General features: G+C 42.6%; 1 protein-coding gene across 1 annotated transcript; it reads left to right on the forward strand.

The window, feature by feature from the left end:
• The first annotated feature begins 13555 nt into the window (after positions 1–13555).
• On the forward strand, positions 13556–18431 carry LOC146499316 (uncharacterized). Its single transcript, XM_085138159.1, has 2 exons — positions 13556–13845; positions 16496–18431. The coding sequence occupies exons 1-2, from the start codon at positions 13674–13676 to the stop codon at positions 17737–17739; spliced, it is 1416 nt and encodes a 471-aa protein (XP_084994285.1). The 5' UTR covers positions 13556–13673; the 3' UTR covers positions 17740–18431.
• The last annotated feature ends 263 nt before the right edge of the window (positions 18432–18694 follow it).

An 18694-nucleotide genomic window follows, 5' to 3' on the forward strand; every position in this document is an offset into this window, starting at 1 on the left:
TGGGGATGTTCGAGACATGAACAGCCTTACCAACCTCCACAGCATGGGCCTGACCCGTGCAAGGATGCTGTTCCATGGTCAAGAAGTAGCATTACTGCTGAATATGAAGCCAACCAATGGCTACCTTCTGTGCCTTTTCTGGGTGGGTTTCTCAAAGAAGCACACCAACGAGCTCAGAAAAACAACCTGCGCCTAGTGCAGCAGGTTGACCCATGGGGTCATGATCAGTCAGTGGTCAGTCAATGACCTAAAGGAAGCAGTCAACAAGGAAACGAAGAAGATCTTCTCATGTATCTGCCCTCTGCATAATGTGCCCATCCGCAAGTTCAAAACCGCATTCCACATGCTCTGGCTGTACAAAAATACACAGTTGAATAGAAGTAGTGGGGAAAAAACCCCTGCTTCTCCCTTTCTGATGATTTTTTTTGAATCAATCAATACTGTCAAGTCTTATTTAATTCAGTATGATGTTGATTCTGGAAGATATGTTCCAGTTTAGCATAACAAGGATCTATAATAGAGTCACAGCTTTGGATAGTGACTAAAGAAATAAGATTACAAAAGAATAAAACATGAGGAACCTTAATATGCATAAGAAGCTCTGCAAAGCAGCAGCTAAAATTGATACATTATGGAGACGTTCCATTATTAGAGGATTTCTAGAGCATTTATTAGATTTGAAACATACTGAGGACATTTGATAATATTTCATCTGGCCTGGGAAGGCCTCAGGATAACCCCAGGAAGAAGTAGAAAGAAGCACTGGGGAGCGTTACTTATAGACTTCCTGCTCAAAACACGGTCAGTCTATAAATCAAAAACATATAATGTTTTGTATCTATTGCCTTCATTCAGTCTACGCCTCGAGATAAAAACAGAAAAATGCATTTAGTGTTTTTATCAAAGAAGACAGGAAGAAGGGATCTTCTCTTTCTATTCCCTTAGGAAGAATAACATATTGAAGCACAAGCAAAGTAATTACTCAGACTTTTACACCCATGAGAGGACCCAACCTCCAGGGCTGGGGAGAGTGGTCTGGAGACCCCTGTAGTGCTGGGATATGTTCTTACAAAGGTTACAAATCCTCAACACGGAGCCTGGGACTCCATTTGCTTTTGTGTCCCAGCTGAGAGGCCACAGCCTGGGGGCAGCAGCCAAACCAGACGTGTGTGTGGGAGGATTTGTCAACAGGGACACCGTGAGCTATCAGTGGGTCTGAGAGTGTCCTTACTGCATGGCTAGGCAACGTGTGAGGAGATTCTCATCCACCAGTGTTTCCCAAGAAAGTGACCAGGGGATTAATTTGACCTGTGCCCTGTAAAAACACACACACACACACACACACTCACATTTACATCACTTCAGGGGACTGTACGTACCAAGCATTCCCATATCAAGTACTTTAATATTCGTAATCCTAAATCAAAGTCATCACAGTGAAGTTTTTATGATTTTCCTTTTTCATTTGAGTTTGAGTCCCCAGAACAGATGTAAGGGCTCTGCTTTGTGTGTGCATGTACGCACACAACGGTTAACACACAAACACACACACACAAAATGCCATAACTCAATGACTTATTTTTTAAACTCCCGCATGGTTTCACTCCCACTCACCCTCTCTTCCTCTGTTCTCACATACTCACACACCATTAGAAAAAAACCCAAACAGATGTTCAACTTTGACCTCTGACCCTTGTGTCACCAAAAGAGGAAGTAGCACTTGTGACCCACAGTGACACCCCAGAAAGGCAGATGATGGAGGATGGGGATTAAAGCACTACTGAGATTCAAATGTGTGTATTTATTTTAACTGTGCGTGCGTGTGTGTGTGTGTGTGTGTGTGCGTGTGTGTGTGTGTGTGTGTGTGTGTGTGTGTGTGTGTGTGTGTGTGTGTGGTTTACAGCGTGAGAAAACTCTTTCTTGAGGGAAGTGTTTGACCAACAAGATGCTCCTGAACAGGAAACGGGGACTGATCCCCTCTGCGGGACACATACACAGATTTATACCAGCATCCTTTATAAGGACGCTTTTTGTCATAATTAAGTATTTAGCCCCTGACATTAAGCCTTGTGACCTTCTCTCCTAATATGTTTCACCGGCTTCTGATTGTCTCCTCACATGTTTGACTCAGTTCTCTTAAATCTTCTCTGAAATTCCACCTGCTTCCCACAGGTGTGTATTTGGATCCTCATTCTGTTTGTCAATTGATCTTACAGGTTATAATTTGATTTCAGTTCTTTTGCACATTGTTCAATTCAGTTCAATTGAACTCAATTAAATCAGTTAGTAAAATGTATTTATATAGCACTTTTCAAATATAAACATCACAAACTGCTTCACATGCAGACTGGAATAGGCAGGGATCAATCTGCTGATCTTCTGATTGGTAGATGATCTACTTTACCTCCAGAGCCACAGCCAGCCCAACATGTGAGATATGGGTCTTTGTATCTGTAATATGAAGCGAGCTCAACATTATCCAGATTATCTTTTCCTTATCTGACTTCACTTGCCCTATCCTCACTAGTCAGACTAAATGAAACCTAGTTTACACATCCACGCTGATCTTTGAGTATAGTCCAGTCCAAAGTGGTTTACAATCGCATCCAGTCCTCTCATGTTACATCTTGTTTTAAAGGACCTAATACTCACTTTGAGCCTTTACAGAAAGACTTAACTGACAAATTATTAATTTTAATATACACTCGGTGCTGTAATGATGTCAGGGTTCCTGGGTCATCGACCCAGTGCTTTCAGTTTTGTTCATGTTCAGTTTATTTTGCCACTGCCTGTTTCACTTCCTGTTTGTTCATTAGTCAGATTATGTTCAGCCCTGTACTCACCTGTTTCCAATCATTGTCATCATTCAACCTGTGTATTTAAGTTCCTCGGTTTCACCAGTTCTTTGTCGTGTCATTGATGTTATGTTGTCATTTCCGCCTGCGTTCAGCCAGCCATTCAGTCCGTCCTTCATTCATTCATTCAGTCAGTCAGTCGTCCAGCCAGCCATTTCCTACCTCTGTTCTGTTTATTCACTGAATCGGCAATAAACACCAACCTTCACCTAACTATCCACGAGTCCTGCGTTTGGGTCACTTCCTCGCCTCCACTCAGCAACCCCTGACAGAATGACACGACCCGTGCCACGAAGACACGTTTTCGGCCCAGCGGACTCAGATCTGTTCGAGCGGCAGGAGGCAGCACTCTCCATTTGGGCGGAGAAGCTTAAGGAGAAACAGCGGCTCTTCGCGGAGCGAGAGCACATCTTCGAGGGAACTCGCCTGGCTCTGGGCGGACCTCGGAGACACCGCGTTCTCCCACCTGCTGCCTCACCTGCACCGGAGCATCTGCCGCGCTTCGGCGGCTCCCTCTCTCGCGGGTCCGCTCCTCGCTCACACGCCACCTGCCTCATTCACCGGACCTTCAACCTCGCCATGGCACAGCGGCTCCGCCTCCCACCTCGGCTCAACAGAGGCGCCCGCGCCGGAGGCTCGGCTGTGTACCCCGCCCGCTTCCTCTTCCCGGAACAAGCGGCGCACACGCCGCCATAACATGGACTATTTACAGCAACTCCCGGTGGTGCGTTCCACTGACTATTTTCCACCCTCCTCATTTGATTCTCCACCTACAACAACTAATAGACTCATCTCCGATTCATGGGGAGTTTCCCTCCTAGATGATGTAGACTGGGAAGATTTCTTCCGCTCTGCTACCCCAAAGACTGTAAATAGTGGTGGCAGAAAGACCAGACCAATCCCCGATAAACCTACCAGTAGCACACACCCAGTCACTATTTCCACACCCGTTACTCAGCCATTTCCCACCAGCACTGCGGCCCAGATTCGGCCTTCCTCTTCAGCCATTTCACCTCCTCAGATGACTAGGGCCCGGCCTACACCCACACCAGTGCCAGCTCCCAGGAGGAAGGCAGCTGCGACGCAGTCTACCTCCACATCCGCTCTTGTTTCCCGGGTGGGGGCGACTGGTGTCCAGCCACCTCCCGTGCCTGTCCCAGCGCCCAGGCTGAGGGCAGCCTCAACCCAGCCTGACCTCCCTGGAGGCTTGGAAGAGCTAACCGGTCCACCAACTACTTCACCTCTTCATCCACCTCCTGACCCAGCCTTTCACGCCCTCGCACTGTCCCTAGTTAGATTAGCTGACCTGTCCCCTGCTCAGGCACCAGCTTTACTAGCCCAGGCTGTAGCTCTATCCCCTTCAGTAACCCAGTCATTAGCTCAGCCATTAGCCTCGCCCACCTCTGTTCATCCCTTAGCTTCCCCACTCCAGTCAGTTCACAATCCTGCTCCAGTCCAGCCTGTAGTCCAGTCTGCTCCAGTCTCACCTGCTGTTCAGCCTCCTCTCCACTCAGTCCACTCACCTGCTGTTTAGCCTTCACTCCAGTCTCCTGTCCTCCAGTCGCCCCCTGTCCAGTCGGTCCAGTCGCCTCCTGCCTCCCGGTCGCCCGTCCTCCAGTCTGTCCAGTCTGTTGTCCAGTCTTCTGTAGTTCAGTCACTCATCCACCACCCTGTTCAGTTTCCGGACCTGCAGCCACAGCACCCAGAGCCAGCTGTGAGCTCGCCCACTCTTCAGCCAGGGGCCTCCGCGCCCGCTGGCCCGGCCTGTCTCCAGCCAGGGGCTTCCGCGCCCACTGGCCCGGCCTGTCTCCAGCCAGGGGCTTCCGCGCCCGCTGGCCCTAAAGCTGTGGCTCCGTCACCCCCGGCTCCCGTGCCGTCGCCTGGTCCAGCCTCAGACTCAGCCTCAGCTTCCGCTTCGCCTGGTCCAGACTCAGACTCAGCCTCAGCTTCCGCTTCGCCTGGTCCAGACTCAGCCTCGGCGTCAGCTTCCGCTTCGCCTGGTCCAGCCCCAGCCTCGGCGTCAGCCTCTGCTTCGCCTGGTCCTGCGGCTGCCGTCGCCCCAGCCACGTTCTGGACGTCATCGCCGGCGCGGCCGCCCACCGGACCTGCTCAGCGGCCGCCGCCGCCTTCCTCGCGGCCGCCCACCGGGCCAGCTCAGCGGCCGCCACAGTCTTCCTCGCGGCCGCCCACCTGAACTGTCTCGTCTCGGCCGCCGGCCACGTGGCCGCCCACCTGAACTGTTTCTGTTTTGGACTCCGTCCCTCCGTCCTGGGCCACCTCCGCCCGCCCTGTTCTGGTTTTTCTTTCTTTTGGCCGTCGGGTGCCGGGCTTTGGAGGGAGGGGGGGGGGGTACTGTCAGGGTTCCTGGGTCATCGACCCAGTGCTTTCAGTTTTGTTCATGTTCAGTTTATTTTGCCACTGCCTGTTTCACTTCCTGTTTGTTCCCCGTGTCAGCTTGTGTCATTAGTCAGATTATGTTCAGCCCTGTACTCACCTGTTTCCAATCATTGTCATCATTCAACCTGTGTATTTAAGTTCCTCGGTTTCACCAGTTCTTGGTCGTGTCATTGATGTTATGTTGTCATTTCCGCCTGCGTTCAGCCAGCCATTCAGTCCGTCCGTCCGTCCTTCATTCATTTAGTCAGTCGTCCAGCCAGCCATTTCCTACCTCTGTTCTGTTTATTCACTGAATCGGCAATAAACACCAACCTTCACCTAACTATCCACGAGTCCTGCGTTTGGGTCACTTCCTCGCCTCCACTCAGCAACCCCTGACAAATGATGCCCAGTGTGAGGACGCGTTTATAAAAACAACACATTTAGCAGACAAAATCCACTGAAAACTTCCAGTTTCTTAAAAACAAATGTAATCTTACTCTGCAAAACAGTCTAAGCATCCAAATAAATATCTTTGTTCTTGAAAAATTATCTCTTTTCCAAATATCTGATCACCTTGCAAGTATTATTCTTCGTAACCTACACCTAAATCTTCTTTTTTGTTCTCCATAAGTAGTCAAGTCCTCAGCATGCCATTAATACACACATATATACACAGAGATGGGGTATTAGTCTGTGCTGCCACCTTTTGGGAACTTGCTGACTGTTGCTGATGGCTGCTGCAGCAACAAAGCAATTAATCAAACTTCAAACTGAAGCCACCAGCCAGAAGATGACAGCGCATTATTTTCTCTGACACTTGAAGGTTATCTGAAAGACAGCAGAGATAGCAGTCACCAGGAAACGCTGATTGCACATTCAAAACTTTTGCATTGGATTGTTCTGCTTGGTGAAGCCTGTTATTCGACAGCAGCCAGCCGTTAAAAGTCTCTAATGAAAGGACGCCAATCTGAGCACAATGTTATTCCTGCAGATTAAAGGAAATTAGTTCTTTTATTTTTTTAATCATTACGACAAACAGATGAGACAGAGGTAGGCTTGATGAGACAGGACAAAAAAAGAGAGAAGTGTTTGACAGCTTCTTTGCTGCTGAAAAATCCTGACGATCCAAACTGCCAGAAACATCAGAAATGCACTGAAAGTAAAACTCTCAATTTACTCATCTACTTACCTTATGCTTCAGTCAAAACTAATTTGGGTTGTCACAACTGATTTGCATCAAAATCATAGTTTACCTTGTCAGACACTTTCTTCTCAACTTCTTCAAATTCTCTTGATCTTTACATTTCTCCTTTTCTAATGCGGGTACAGGTGTGTCTATATGACTGGAGACCATCACCTTACCTTCCCTTACCTACTGTGTCAGGGCTGCTTCATTTATGTAACCAGTTTAATATTTACTGACATTAAAAATGCCTTCAACCTTCAACCTTTGAAGCTTTTCACTCAGAACTGAGAAAGAATATCAGGAAGTTATTTTTTCATCATTATTTATTTGAATTAAATTACATTTATTTTTTAATACAATACAATACAATACAGCTTTATTTAGAGCACATTTAAAAACCAACGGTATACCAAAGTGTTTCACATAAAAGACAGAAAATAAAACATAAATATGAAATACTATAGGACCATAACAAAGCCCCAAGTATGCTAACAGGTCAGTGTCACTAATACACAGGAATAGCATAAAATGCATATCAAGAAAAACATGTTAAAAGCACAAAGCCATAAAAGATATGTATAAAAGGTAAAATAGAGTAAGTCTAGGAATCAGATACAGGCATTAACGAGCAGGAAAGGCAAGGTTAAACAAACAAAGAACAAAATAGTTTAGACAATTTTATTTATTTTAGAGCATTTTAAGTTTGACTGATTAACAAATAGTTTCAGCAGAATGTGCAGGCCTGTGTGAGAAATGCAGTTACTTTACAAAAGTATAATATGAAGCAGGCTTTGAGTATAAAGTGTTTACTTACAAATGATTAACAACTACTGAGCCATGAACCGGCCCATAGGTGCAAATCCCATGGGCGGTATCCATAGGCAACCACAAGCACCTGTCTGTAGACAGTGTGGTCACGTCACTATTCAACAGACAGCAAACAGGCAGCAAATCATTACACAGGTCAGTCTTGCAGTTGTATGAGATGCAATTTGGGTTATGCATGAAAAAAAATGAGGGTAAAATGAAATTTTATGTTCTGCTAAATGTTCTCTGTAAACCTTTACTGTCACTTTATTGTTAATGGCAGGTGACTCATGTTTTTTCTCTCCTGTTGCCTGTTTTACAGATCCTACATGACCAACAGGAGGCGTCCTTGCCTTACTTTAATAAACTGAACATCAGCAGAAAGACCCCAGCTGTATGTTTCATCATGTCCGTGCTCTCCATTGCCCATTATAAGGCCGTTCATGTAGTTCAGATATAAAAAAGCTATTTCCTCCGGGAAATGGCAATAGGTGCTGGGCATTTAGAGCAGGAAATATGCAGGTAGGATGAGACGCGGGATTCATTATTATTATTGATCTCACAGCTGGTTTAGAGAGGCTAAAAATCTGAGTGATTCTCATGCTGTTTAATAAAAACTATCCATTTGTAACATTAATTACAGGGTTGAATATGGTCTCCTGCCATACACGTGGTGCTTTGCAGAGTGATTTACTACATCAGTGAGTCTATAGGAGGTATAACTGCAGGTCCTGAGGTATTACTTTCTTGTCTGTGGCTATAAACAGACAGTAAACACCTTAGTGAGGACAGGTGGAACTTTATAAGTGTTTCTTACAAGATCTACCATGTACACAGTACAGCTTCAACTTTTACTTCTTTTTCTATGTGGTTCATAACCATGGGTCATCATAGCAGGGACACGAGGGAGGAGGATTTATTTTTAAGTTTTATGAGCAAGGTGATTGTTATTGTTTATTAGAAGGGAAAATACATTTATTTAAGTAGCATGACAACTGACATTTGAAAAAACATAAGCTCTCACTGATGAATGTTGTCCACTGTAAATGTGTCCTGTCATTTTCAAGAATTAAGAAAAATATAAATAACATAGAAATGGCTTAAGAAACCTTTTTCATTGTTACTTAAGTGACGTGTCATATCTGGTTACATATTGCATTATTTATTTCACGTAAAATTAATACTGACAATATTTTTCACCATGAATAGCTGAACTTGTCAGATTTTTTTCATAACAGCACGCAAATCATTGTCATCACCCAGTTTAAACCAGTTTAAGAGTAAAGAGGCTTGTACCTCCTCTAGTGCAACTGTGTTAGTTTGAAATTTTAGGACATTATGGCACAATGAAAAAAAAAATTAAATATCATATTAAGAGTTTTTATTTCAGATGTAATAAAGAAAGACAATTCAACAATACAAGAACTATAAAACATCTTTTTAGGGAAAAAAAACTTTTCATATTCTCTCATGTTAAAACAATTGTGTTGATAAAAATTTATGTTCATAAGTTTTAAAATCTTTGTAAAGCTTTAGTGGAGTCTTTCCAGATGTGCAAGCTGCCAATTCCATGGGCACTGCAGCCCCAATACCATGAGAGAGGCAGGACTTAAAAAACAAGCCGGGTGGTCCTTCTCTTTGGGAATAGAGCACAAATGTTTCAAACTGAAAATTCTCTGACCTCAGGAGAGCTTTCCACTTTCAGTCCATTTTAAATGAGCTTTAGCCCAAAGAAGACAGCAGCATGACTGGATCGTGTTCATATATGGCTTCCTCTTTGCATGATAGAGCTTTTGTGCTCACAAACAGGGATTTCTGGAGGTGTTCCTGAGCCCATGCAGTGCTTTCCATCACAGAGCCAGGTCTGTTTTTAATGTGGTGCTGCCTGAGGGCCCAAAGATCAAAGGCAAAGACCCAAAGGCATCCAGAACTGACTGATGGCTTTGTCCCTTGCGCACAGAGATTTCTCCAGATTTTCAGAGTCTTTTGATCATATTTTATGGGGCAGATGATGAGATATTCAACCTCTGTCCATCGTCTGAGAAACTCTGTCTCTCTAAAATCCTCCCAGTCACATTACTGACCAGTTGCCACTTTTCCAGCCTTCTGTTGCCCGGGTTCCAAATTTTCTGAGACCTTAAATGGAATTCAGATTGAGCTGATATTTTTCTTAAAATATTCTTAAAATAATATTTCTTTTACTCAGTTGAAACTTTTGATGTGTTTTCTGTTTTCTATTGTGAATTAAACATGAGATTTGCACATCACTGCATTGTGTGTTTTATTTACATGTCACACAGCATCCCAACTTTGTGTTTGTATGTGGCCGACAGGAAAGCCACTGGATTCCTCTACAGCTAGTTCTTGTGTTGTAAGAACCAAAACTTACGAGAAAGCTTGCTGTGCGTTTTCATTTTCATTTCAATTTCAATTTCAATTTTTTCTTCTTTCTACGCTGTTGTTGTGTCATGCTGATTTAGGCCCAGGGGCCAGAGAGTTCATTTTCATATTTTCTATTTGAAAATAAATAAATAAAGAAGCAGGAAAAGCAACACCCCTCTGTTTTGCTCTTTATTTTCTGCTCGACGAGTGCCTTGGAACACCTTCCTTTTGATTTATGGCTTCGCTGTGTTTATCCTGCGTAGCTCAAAGGACAGGTCACAGATGAAAGCACTATCCACATATACTCTAATATCATACGTGCGGCTATTTATTTCCACAGGAAACGCTGTTGAGAGCGTGTCTCGTTACTCACCAAAACCTGCGGCAGCCTTGGGCAAAAGCCAGACAAAACGTTCTGCATTCACACCGGCACGCAGTGTTCAGGTCAGGCTTCACCAAGGACAGAAGGGCGCTGGGAGAAGAGATTAGGGAGCTGGGTACTCATAACAAAGCCTCGTTCTCTCTCACAGTCAGAGAACTGCAATGGCCGAGAATCACATCTAGTCCTTGAGTGGTGATACTGCAGGCCGGCTGTCACCCAGCTCTAATATGTTGGCCATAAAGCAGCCACTAAGACCTTCTCTGGAAAGTGAGAAAAAACAGAAAAACAAACCCAGCTTCATGTTTAAAATTCCAGCTTGTTGTAAATATTTTTTCTTCGCTGGAGGCATAAAACGCCTCCAATGGGGAGCAATTCAAAGAGAGAAAACATGGCAGGGCTGGATGGAGGCTTTACACTGGGTTTTATGTCCGGTTGTGATGGCAAACAGATCCTGCAGGAGGTACAGAGGTTTCCTGACAATTTTATGTTTGTATATCAGCAGGAGAAATTTAATGGTAGCAGCACTGATTCACACACTACTATCATACCTGCCTTGTAAAAATTTTAGTGATGGTGAAACAAAGTTATGTGTAATGAAAACAGAGGAGAAGAGGACACAATAAAAATACAAAATTCAAACTGACAGCAGTCATTTCCATCAAACTTGGCTGATGATTTTATTAAAAATCTAATTCAAATTAGATAAAGCTTCTAAATAATTCCCCATAAGATTTTCAAGACTTGCTTCTAAGATATTTTTTTTGGCTGTTTTGGATTTCTATAGAAAGCGTCACATGTGTAACCTTCAGTGTCTCTATAGCCAGTTTTGGAGGCTATTGCATAGCACCACAACCAGCCCTGCAAGGCCCCTCCTATGTGGTATCATAGGAGGGGCCAGGCCAAACCAAGCTCCATGGCCAAGGACCAGATAATCCTGCACCAAGTGAGGTGACTTCATTCCTTGCTATTCATCATAGAGATGCTTTGAATCACTTGTAGCCTGACCACACACCCGGGACTAATTTGCCTCTGGAGACCAGGAAAAACAGCCCCTGGGATCATTCGAGATCATATCATTCAGGAGAGGCTCAGAGGAGAAAGGTGACTCACTGAAAAGAGCCAGCTGAGGTGGCTCGGGTACTGACTAGGACCTTACCTGGATGTCTGCTAAATAAGGTGTTTTGGGTAGGCCCAACTGACCCAGTCACACACTGGACTGTTTATGCCTCTCCGCTGGCTTGGTAAATCCTTGGTATCCCCATCAGAGGAGCTGACCAGGAAGTCTGCTCTAGTTAGACAGCTGCCTCCATAATCTTGACCTGGATAAGTGACAAAAAAAAAAAAAAAAGATTGAAATACAGAAAATGAATATTATTTACTACATGGAGAAAGTATAAAACTCTTATAATGCACTTTATACTATACACATTAACGTTTTTTGTACCTATAGTATCTCACTCATACACCAGCGCTTGTTATACCAAAAATCAAATTAAACTTTATTTACAAAGCCTTAGACCTTCTTATTAAATTAATTTAATGTGTTTGACATTCTTTTTTTTAACTGTTATGTTATTAATTGCATTCAATTGCATGTATTTTTTATGCTAAATAAATGGAAATAATAACAGAAAAAATTAAACTCCACCTACATACTTCCGGACATCCGCCGACATCCGGCGGAAGTAAATTGAAACCGCTGGGCGTGTCACTAGCTGTGTCAGTTAGCCAATGATACAACTATTTTCCTAAATAACCTGAATAAAATCCCCAAAATTCTGTAGATTATTGAAACTTTCTCAAAAGCTTCAGGGTTAAATCTAAATTTAAACAAATGTGAGCTCTTACCCTTAAATGATTGTACTATTTCTAACACTTTTAATATTCCTGTTAAATCCACTGTCAAATATTTGGGTGTGTATATAACCAAGAATAAGACTGATTTAGATAACCTTAATATTTGGGAGAAAATCCAAATTTGTAGAACTCATTTAAATAACTGGGCTCAGAGAGACTTATCGATTCTGGGTAGAATTTTTCTCACCAAATGGAAAGTATCTCCAGGCTAGTATATCCTGCATATGCGGTAGGAGTGCCTAAATCAGCAATCAAATCTATTAACCAGCTAAACTTTGATTTTATATGGAAATGCAAAACCCACTATATTAGGCAAGGTAATTTAGTCAAACATTTTAAAGATGGAGGTTTGCAAGCTATTGAATTTGACAGCTTAAATGGCACCCTAAAAATAAATTGGCTTAGGTCATTTTTAAGAAGTCAAAATAGCCTTTGGTTTCACATTCCAAGCAAAATATTCTCAGATCTAGGCGGAATTAATCTTTTACTTAGATGTGATTTTGACATAAAAAAAACAAACAAAAAAACCTCCCCATAAAGCTCGCTTCCTTTCACCAGCAAGTTTTATTATACTGGAAAAATTAATATACAAACATAACTATAGCCCACACAACACTCCCCTATGGAACTGTCATTACATAAACGTTGGAAACAAATCAATCTTTATAAAAGAAATGGTACGATAAGGGAATGTGGTCAGTGATGCATTTGTTAAATGATAGAGGAAAATTACTAAGGCTATCCCTCAAAACATTCTATGTACAGCATATAATCTTTTTCAAAACCCTGACTATAGATCCCATGACCTCCCTGAACTCTTGGTAAATGGGCAAATGGGCAGCTAACAGTCTAAAGAACTCCCAAATTAGGGAATTATTTACTAATGTTTTTTTCCCTTATAGATCCAATCCAAATTCCATCTCACATCTGTTCTCCGGTGATCAAAAGAAAGAGGTAAATTAAGGTAAAGAGAACTTCCCATTCCTCCCAAAGCTAAGGAGGTCCACTACAAAATCCTTTCTGGTATTTACCCTTCCAAAGAATTTCTCAGATGTCGCTTTGCTATTGATAATAATTCTTGCTCTTTTTGTGATGGGGATATTGAATCAACAGAACATTTATTTTATGATTGTATATTCTGTAAAGCCCTGTGGAACAATGTGCACTACTGGCTCTTTCCAAAGATTCCAAACTTACTTGAATTTTCTAAAAATGATATTATCGTTGGTTCTCTAAGAAAAGAAAAGAAGCTTGAAAATGTTCTAAATGTAATAATTATTACGGGGAAATTCTTCATTCACAAATGTCGTTTTCTGAAAATAAAGCCGTCCTTTTTTACTTTTCACAAAGAACTGCCTCTTCCTCTCATCTGTTAAATTTATGGACAAAAAACAAGCTCTGGTTCTGAATCATATGATTATTGAACTAGATCTGCTGGAAAACCCCTAAGGTATAACGTCTTTTTTTGTTTGTTTGTTTGTTTGTTTGCTTTGAATCTGTTTGGGGTTTGTTTTTATTTATTTATTTGTTGTTGTTTGTACTTCCTGTTCATTATCTATCTTCTATATGTTGGAATTCAGCCTGTTCTGATACTATTTCATGTTGGGAAAATAGCATCTTTGTAGAGATTGCCATAATTGTTGTACATTTCTGTGCAAATAAAAAAAAATGTTGGCAAAGAGAGGAAGTGACGTAAGATTTGCGGAGACGGGGTACCGATCGGGTTTCCGGTACGGATCGGGTAGTGACAGTAGCGTTAGCCTGTTATTGACCTTGTTGCGGATGGTTGTGTAGCCGATGAGTGTGGCAAATTGTTGCAGCAGCAATGTCTTCAGTTGGTGGGTGGAGGAGCGTCATTGCCGTGAGGCTGGATGGAGCATTTGAGGGAATCTTCACAGAGTTTGAAAGTAAAATGGAGCAGTGCGAGACAGAAGTGGAGCATCAGCGCAGACTGCTGGAAACCATCCGGAACCCCGAAATAAAGCTGCACAGAATAGGTGTGTAACACACAGCACGGCAGCAGGTGTGTTTCAGCAACATGTCACCTGGTTTAAGACAAGAAACGTTTCGTTTATGTCGGCATGTGGACACAGAGAGGGCTGACTGCAGAAAATTAAAAACACGTGTTTTTTGAATTGAGTTTGGTGTGAGTGCTGGAGTTAGGAAAAAGTGAGCGTTTACAGGGGCTCATTCTTCTACTAGGAGTCAATAAAATATTTTTTAAAGAGAAATATAACTTTTATGAAATAAAACCACACAGCCAAAACGTCCAAAAGTTGATTCTGTTCATCTGGACGTAGCTACGTCCAGATGAACAACTTTAAAGCATAATATTAATATATTATAGTATAATGTTCTGTTCAACCCCCTCTCATTTACCTGAAAATTTTATGGTTTAAAATTGGGACAGTTTTATGGTGAGAGAGAACTTCAGGCTTTTATTTCGAAAAGTTGTTGACATATACATGTTCAAACATTTTCTCAGATTTCAGTGTGTGAGGGGGAAATTGTGGACCATCAGATTTTAAAAATTGGAGATGGGCAGAATTGAATGGCCCTTGTGCTTCCAGACTTCCGTTTAGCTTGAAATTGCATTTGTGCCCTGCCCAGCAACAAGTGACGAAAGAGGAGTTAAGAAAATTGTAAGTCAACAGGAAACACCTGGAAGATGTAAGGGGCGATACAAACTACCATATATGGTAAAATGTTGATGAAAACGGGAACTTGTCTATCTGTTTTTAGCTTTGTTAGATGATTGAGTTGCCTACCGTGAGGCTTTGGCCTTCCGTCAAACAGAGACTGTGAGAACTAATCTTGTCAAGCCTATTTTGAATAATATAGGCTTACCCGCATTGCATTCTCTACAACGGTCATATCATCGTTATGCTTAGTGTATTACTAAGAAGTGTTTTGCTTGTAATAGCATACGTGCTTGCACAGTGACAGCTGTCACTAACTGTAACTGATGCATGTTATGTTACCTACTTACGCATGAAGGGGCATGGACCCTGACCCTTTTTTAACCAGGAAGAACACCATGTGTGGTTGAGAAGTCTACAATTTTTTTGGCTAATTCCTGGAAAATCACTTGCTTAATGGAAATGTGTTAGGGAGAACAGAAAAAGTCTTAAGAAAGGAGAAGTGCAGCGCTCAGAGGATCAGATCGCATTTACACTAGACTCGTCAACAGTGTTCTTCAGTGTTGAAACTACAATGTCCGCAACATGGACTACAAAATGAGCATGTTTTCAAACAGAAACACAATATGACAAAAACATATAAACACGTGAATGTTAAAGAACATGAAACATGTGGCTCATAAAAGGCAGTAAATATATTTTTCTTTCCTTTCCACATTTTCAAAGTTGTTCTGTGACTGAAATATTCCCTTCATCCATCACTTAGCCAGTTCAGGGTGTCTGTGGTGGCATATGCTGGCAATACAGCTTCTATATTGTATTGCCAGCATAACTCTAAATGCTGCAGTGCAGCAGCAGATATTGCTAATGCAAACATATAAAACTATAGCTTCCATACACTTTGATTATTTTAATACAGCTCATTATCTGGATTTAGAGGTTATATAAATTTATGTGAGGGCGAGAAGAAGCAGGTGTTATTCTTTCAGTGGTGTCCAGTGTCTCCTCTGCTAAAGGAGGCAATAAAAGAAGCAGTGAAGCGCCTTTCCTTAATATTTAGAGAATGCAAACAGCTCACATTATTAGCCAAGCAAGCTAAGCACAACAAACTATTTGACAGCACCCCTGTTGTTAGCCTTGAGTAACACATTATCTTTACTTCTCCTGAGGCTTTTCTCTAATATGTGCCTCCTCGTCTCCTCCGTCCCTCTGACTGTGACCCGGAAGTTAATGGCAAGAAGTAATGTTGAAGGATGCCTCAAATCCTGAAATGTATCAGGAGGACAGAGGAGAAAAGAGACTGCTGGAGGAGCAATAAGCAAGGATGCACAGGTGCAACCTGCACAGGAGGAGGAGGACTCTTTGAACACCCTCACTGTGTCTATACCCCTCACACTGCACCATTTTAATTATGGTGGCCCTAAATATAAAATAATATTATATCTTATTATATTACCCGTTGTTTCTCTTCTTTTATCCCCTCCTCACCACCTCCCGTGTTGGCATGTTTGTTAGAAGGAACTAAGATCTCTTCCACTGCCTCACAAGGGTTTGTAGATGGGTATAGTGTGATCCACAAGCACACAGTAAGATTTGCAAATGCGCACTCTAATCCACACACACATTTTGACAACGCCTAAAACTATTTTACAATGAATAACAATATTATATAAATAACAGTCACTGATGCACTAACCTTTTAAGTTCATCGTGACAAATCGGATCATTTTCTCTTTCCAAACCTTCCTACAGGAAGTGTAAAACTACATGTAACATCCCCCTCGCTCACTTGCAAAACCTTAAGTACAGGTGCACCAGTGGATGCTCAAGGATCCACTGGTGCAAGCTGAGTTCAAGTCCTAGCGGAAAACTGGGACACCTGGGTTCTTCTCTATACCTGCATTTTTTGTGTGTTTGTTCGGGGAGGGGAGGGCAAATGTCTCTCCACACGTCACATCCCAACTAACGATCTGCTCACGTTTTGCCTCGTGTCCCTTTGTCCCTGTAGACCAACGCTGTATCTGTACAAAGAAGGAAGAGGAAATCTCTATCCAGGAGAAGAACGCCAGTCTGGATCCGGAGGATCAGAAACCTTCACTGATTAAAGAGGAGCTGGAGGAGCTGTGCATTAGTGAGGAAGGAGAGCAGCTTGTGCTAAAGCAGGAAAGTGATGCCTTCATGGTGACTCCTGTTTGTGAGGGCAGTGCCGAGCTTCTGTCCTGTTTTGTACCTGAGAGTCGAGAACAGGAAGGAGTCAAATGTGAAAACTCAGGAATGCCCTTAAAAACAGAGCCAAAACCAAAGAAGGTCTGTAACAACACAGATGAAAACACACAAGTCTGCAGGAATAGTTTACAAATAAAAGAACTGTGTGGTACTACTAATAATAATATAGATGGGAAACTTTACTCCTGCAGCTCCTGCGCGGAGACATTTGAACATGAATCAACGCTTAAAAATCACCTACAAATCCACGCAGACGATGAGCCGTATTCCTGCATGACATGTGGGAAGGTTTTCAACTACAGCGCTTCCTTCAAGCTCCACTTGAAAGTCCACACGGATGAGAGGCCGTACTTCTGTGAGAAGTGCGGCAAAACGTTCAGAAGAAACGATAAGCTGCGGCTGCACATGAGAACGCACACGGGGGAAAAGCCATACCTCTGCATCACCTGCGGAAAAAGGTTTAACGACCCGTCGGCGTTCAGGAGGCACACGGCCATACACACCGGCGAGAAGCGGCATTCTTGCAAAACCTGCGGCAAACGTTTTGCCCACAGCAACAGCTTTCTCTGCCACATGAGAACCCACACGGGTGAGAGGCCTTACCTCTGCACCACCTGCGGGAATAGATTTGTCAACGCCTCAAAGCTTAAAAGGCACACGAGGACACACACGGACGAGAAGCCTCACGTTTGTAACACCTGCGGGAAGAGGTTCATTCGCCTTTCCAGGTTGACGAGTCACACGAGGATTCACACGGGCGAGAAGCCGTACTCATGCCAAATATGCCAGAAGGACTTCGCTTACACCACTTCCTTGAAGGTCCACATGAGAGTCCACACAGGCGAGAAGCCATACGTTTGTGAGAAATGTGGGGAAAGTTTTAGTCAGGCGGGGAGCCTAACCTCCCACATGAGAGTCCACACAGGCGAGAAGCCGTACGTTTGTGAGAAATGTGGGGAAGGTTTCAGTCAGGTGGGGAGCCTAACCTCCCACACGAGAAGTCACGCAGGTGAAAAAAAGTCCTGAAATACCTGTGAGGAGAAAATATGAGCGAAAATGAGTTGATTAGGTTTTGGTTTAAAGAGGGTTGTGTAACTTTACTGTGCGTTATACTGTACATGATGAGCCTGCCATTAGATTCAAGTCTAATGTTGTGTTAATGTGGTGCGTCAGCGGTAATGCTCCAAGTGATCGAGTTGCACTGCGGGACGCAGCAGAGGACAACAAAAAAAATGTCTTCAAGGTCAGAAAATTGAAGCCTGCAGTCTTTTTAATGACCAGCAGGAGGCGAGTCCTCTGGGTTGTATGGAATTTATTGATTTATGATATCAGTGAACGCTTTCCTGTTCGTTTCTGGACTCGAACGCTGGTTTTAGGTCATATTTCATAAAACAGATGAGGATTAATAGAGTATATGTACTGTCTGAAATCCTGGGCAGAAGCTCCCCCACTTGTTTCAACACCAAGATGGTGAAAACCAGCTTGAGGCTTCGTGACATGATGTCATGGTGGATACATCCATCTTTTTTAGATGCAGTTTGTGGGGGCATCTTTTTATGATGAAATCCTTAAAATCTGAGAATTCACCAGCACTTCTGAAGCATTTCATCTCTAATTGTGATATATGTATGCGGGATTATGTGTTAGTCTCTCGTGTATATTAGAGGACTACAGACTTGTTATTAATAAATAATATAAGATGGGAAAGAGTGATGAAATGAGAGGCCAGCTGGCTTTTGTGGTTCATCTGAATCAGTTGAAATCTGAAAAATCGACCCTGCCAGTTTTTGTTTTTCTTCTATTTTTAAAGGATTTTTTTTTTTGTAAACAAAAAAATGTAGTCTCAACGAGTGTAAAAGACAATAAAAATTATTTTCAATACAAATATCTTTTTCGTTTTCAATTATTCAAACATCACTTCCCAAATTACTGGATCAAATGATTATTGGACACCTACCTGTGACTGACATCAGATTACATA

This window comes from Neolamprologus multifasciatus, chromosome 17, assembly GCF_963576455.1.
Source record: "Neolamprologus multifasciatus chromosome 17, fNeoMul1.2, whole genome shotgun sequence".
Taxonomy (NCBI): Eukaryota; Metazoa; Chordata; class Actinopteri; order Cichliformes; family Cichlidae; genus Neolamprologus; species Neolamprologus multifasciatus.

Bases quoted from the DNA above. Each gene is read 5' to 3' on its own strand.
- LOC146499316 (XM_085138159.1), top strand. From the start codon at position 13,674: ATGTCTTCAGTTGGTGGGTGGAGGAGCGTCATTGCCGTGAGGCTGGAT. The intron at 13,846-16,495 runs GTGTGTAACACA...TTGTCCCTGTAG, and splicing joins AATAAAGCTGCACAGAATAG to ACCAACGCTGTATCTGTACA.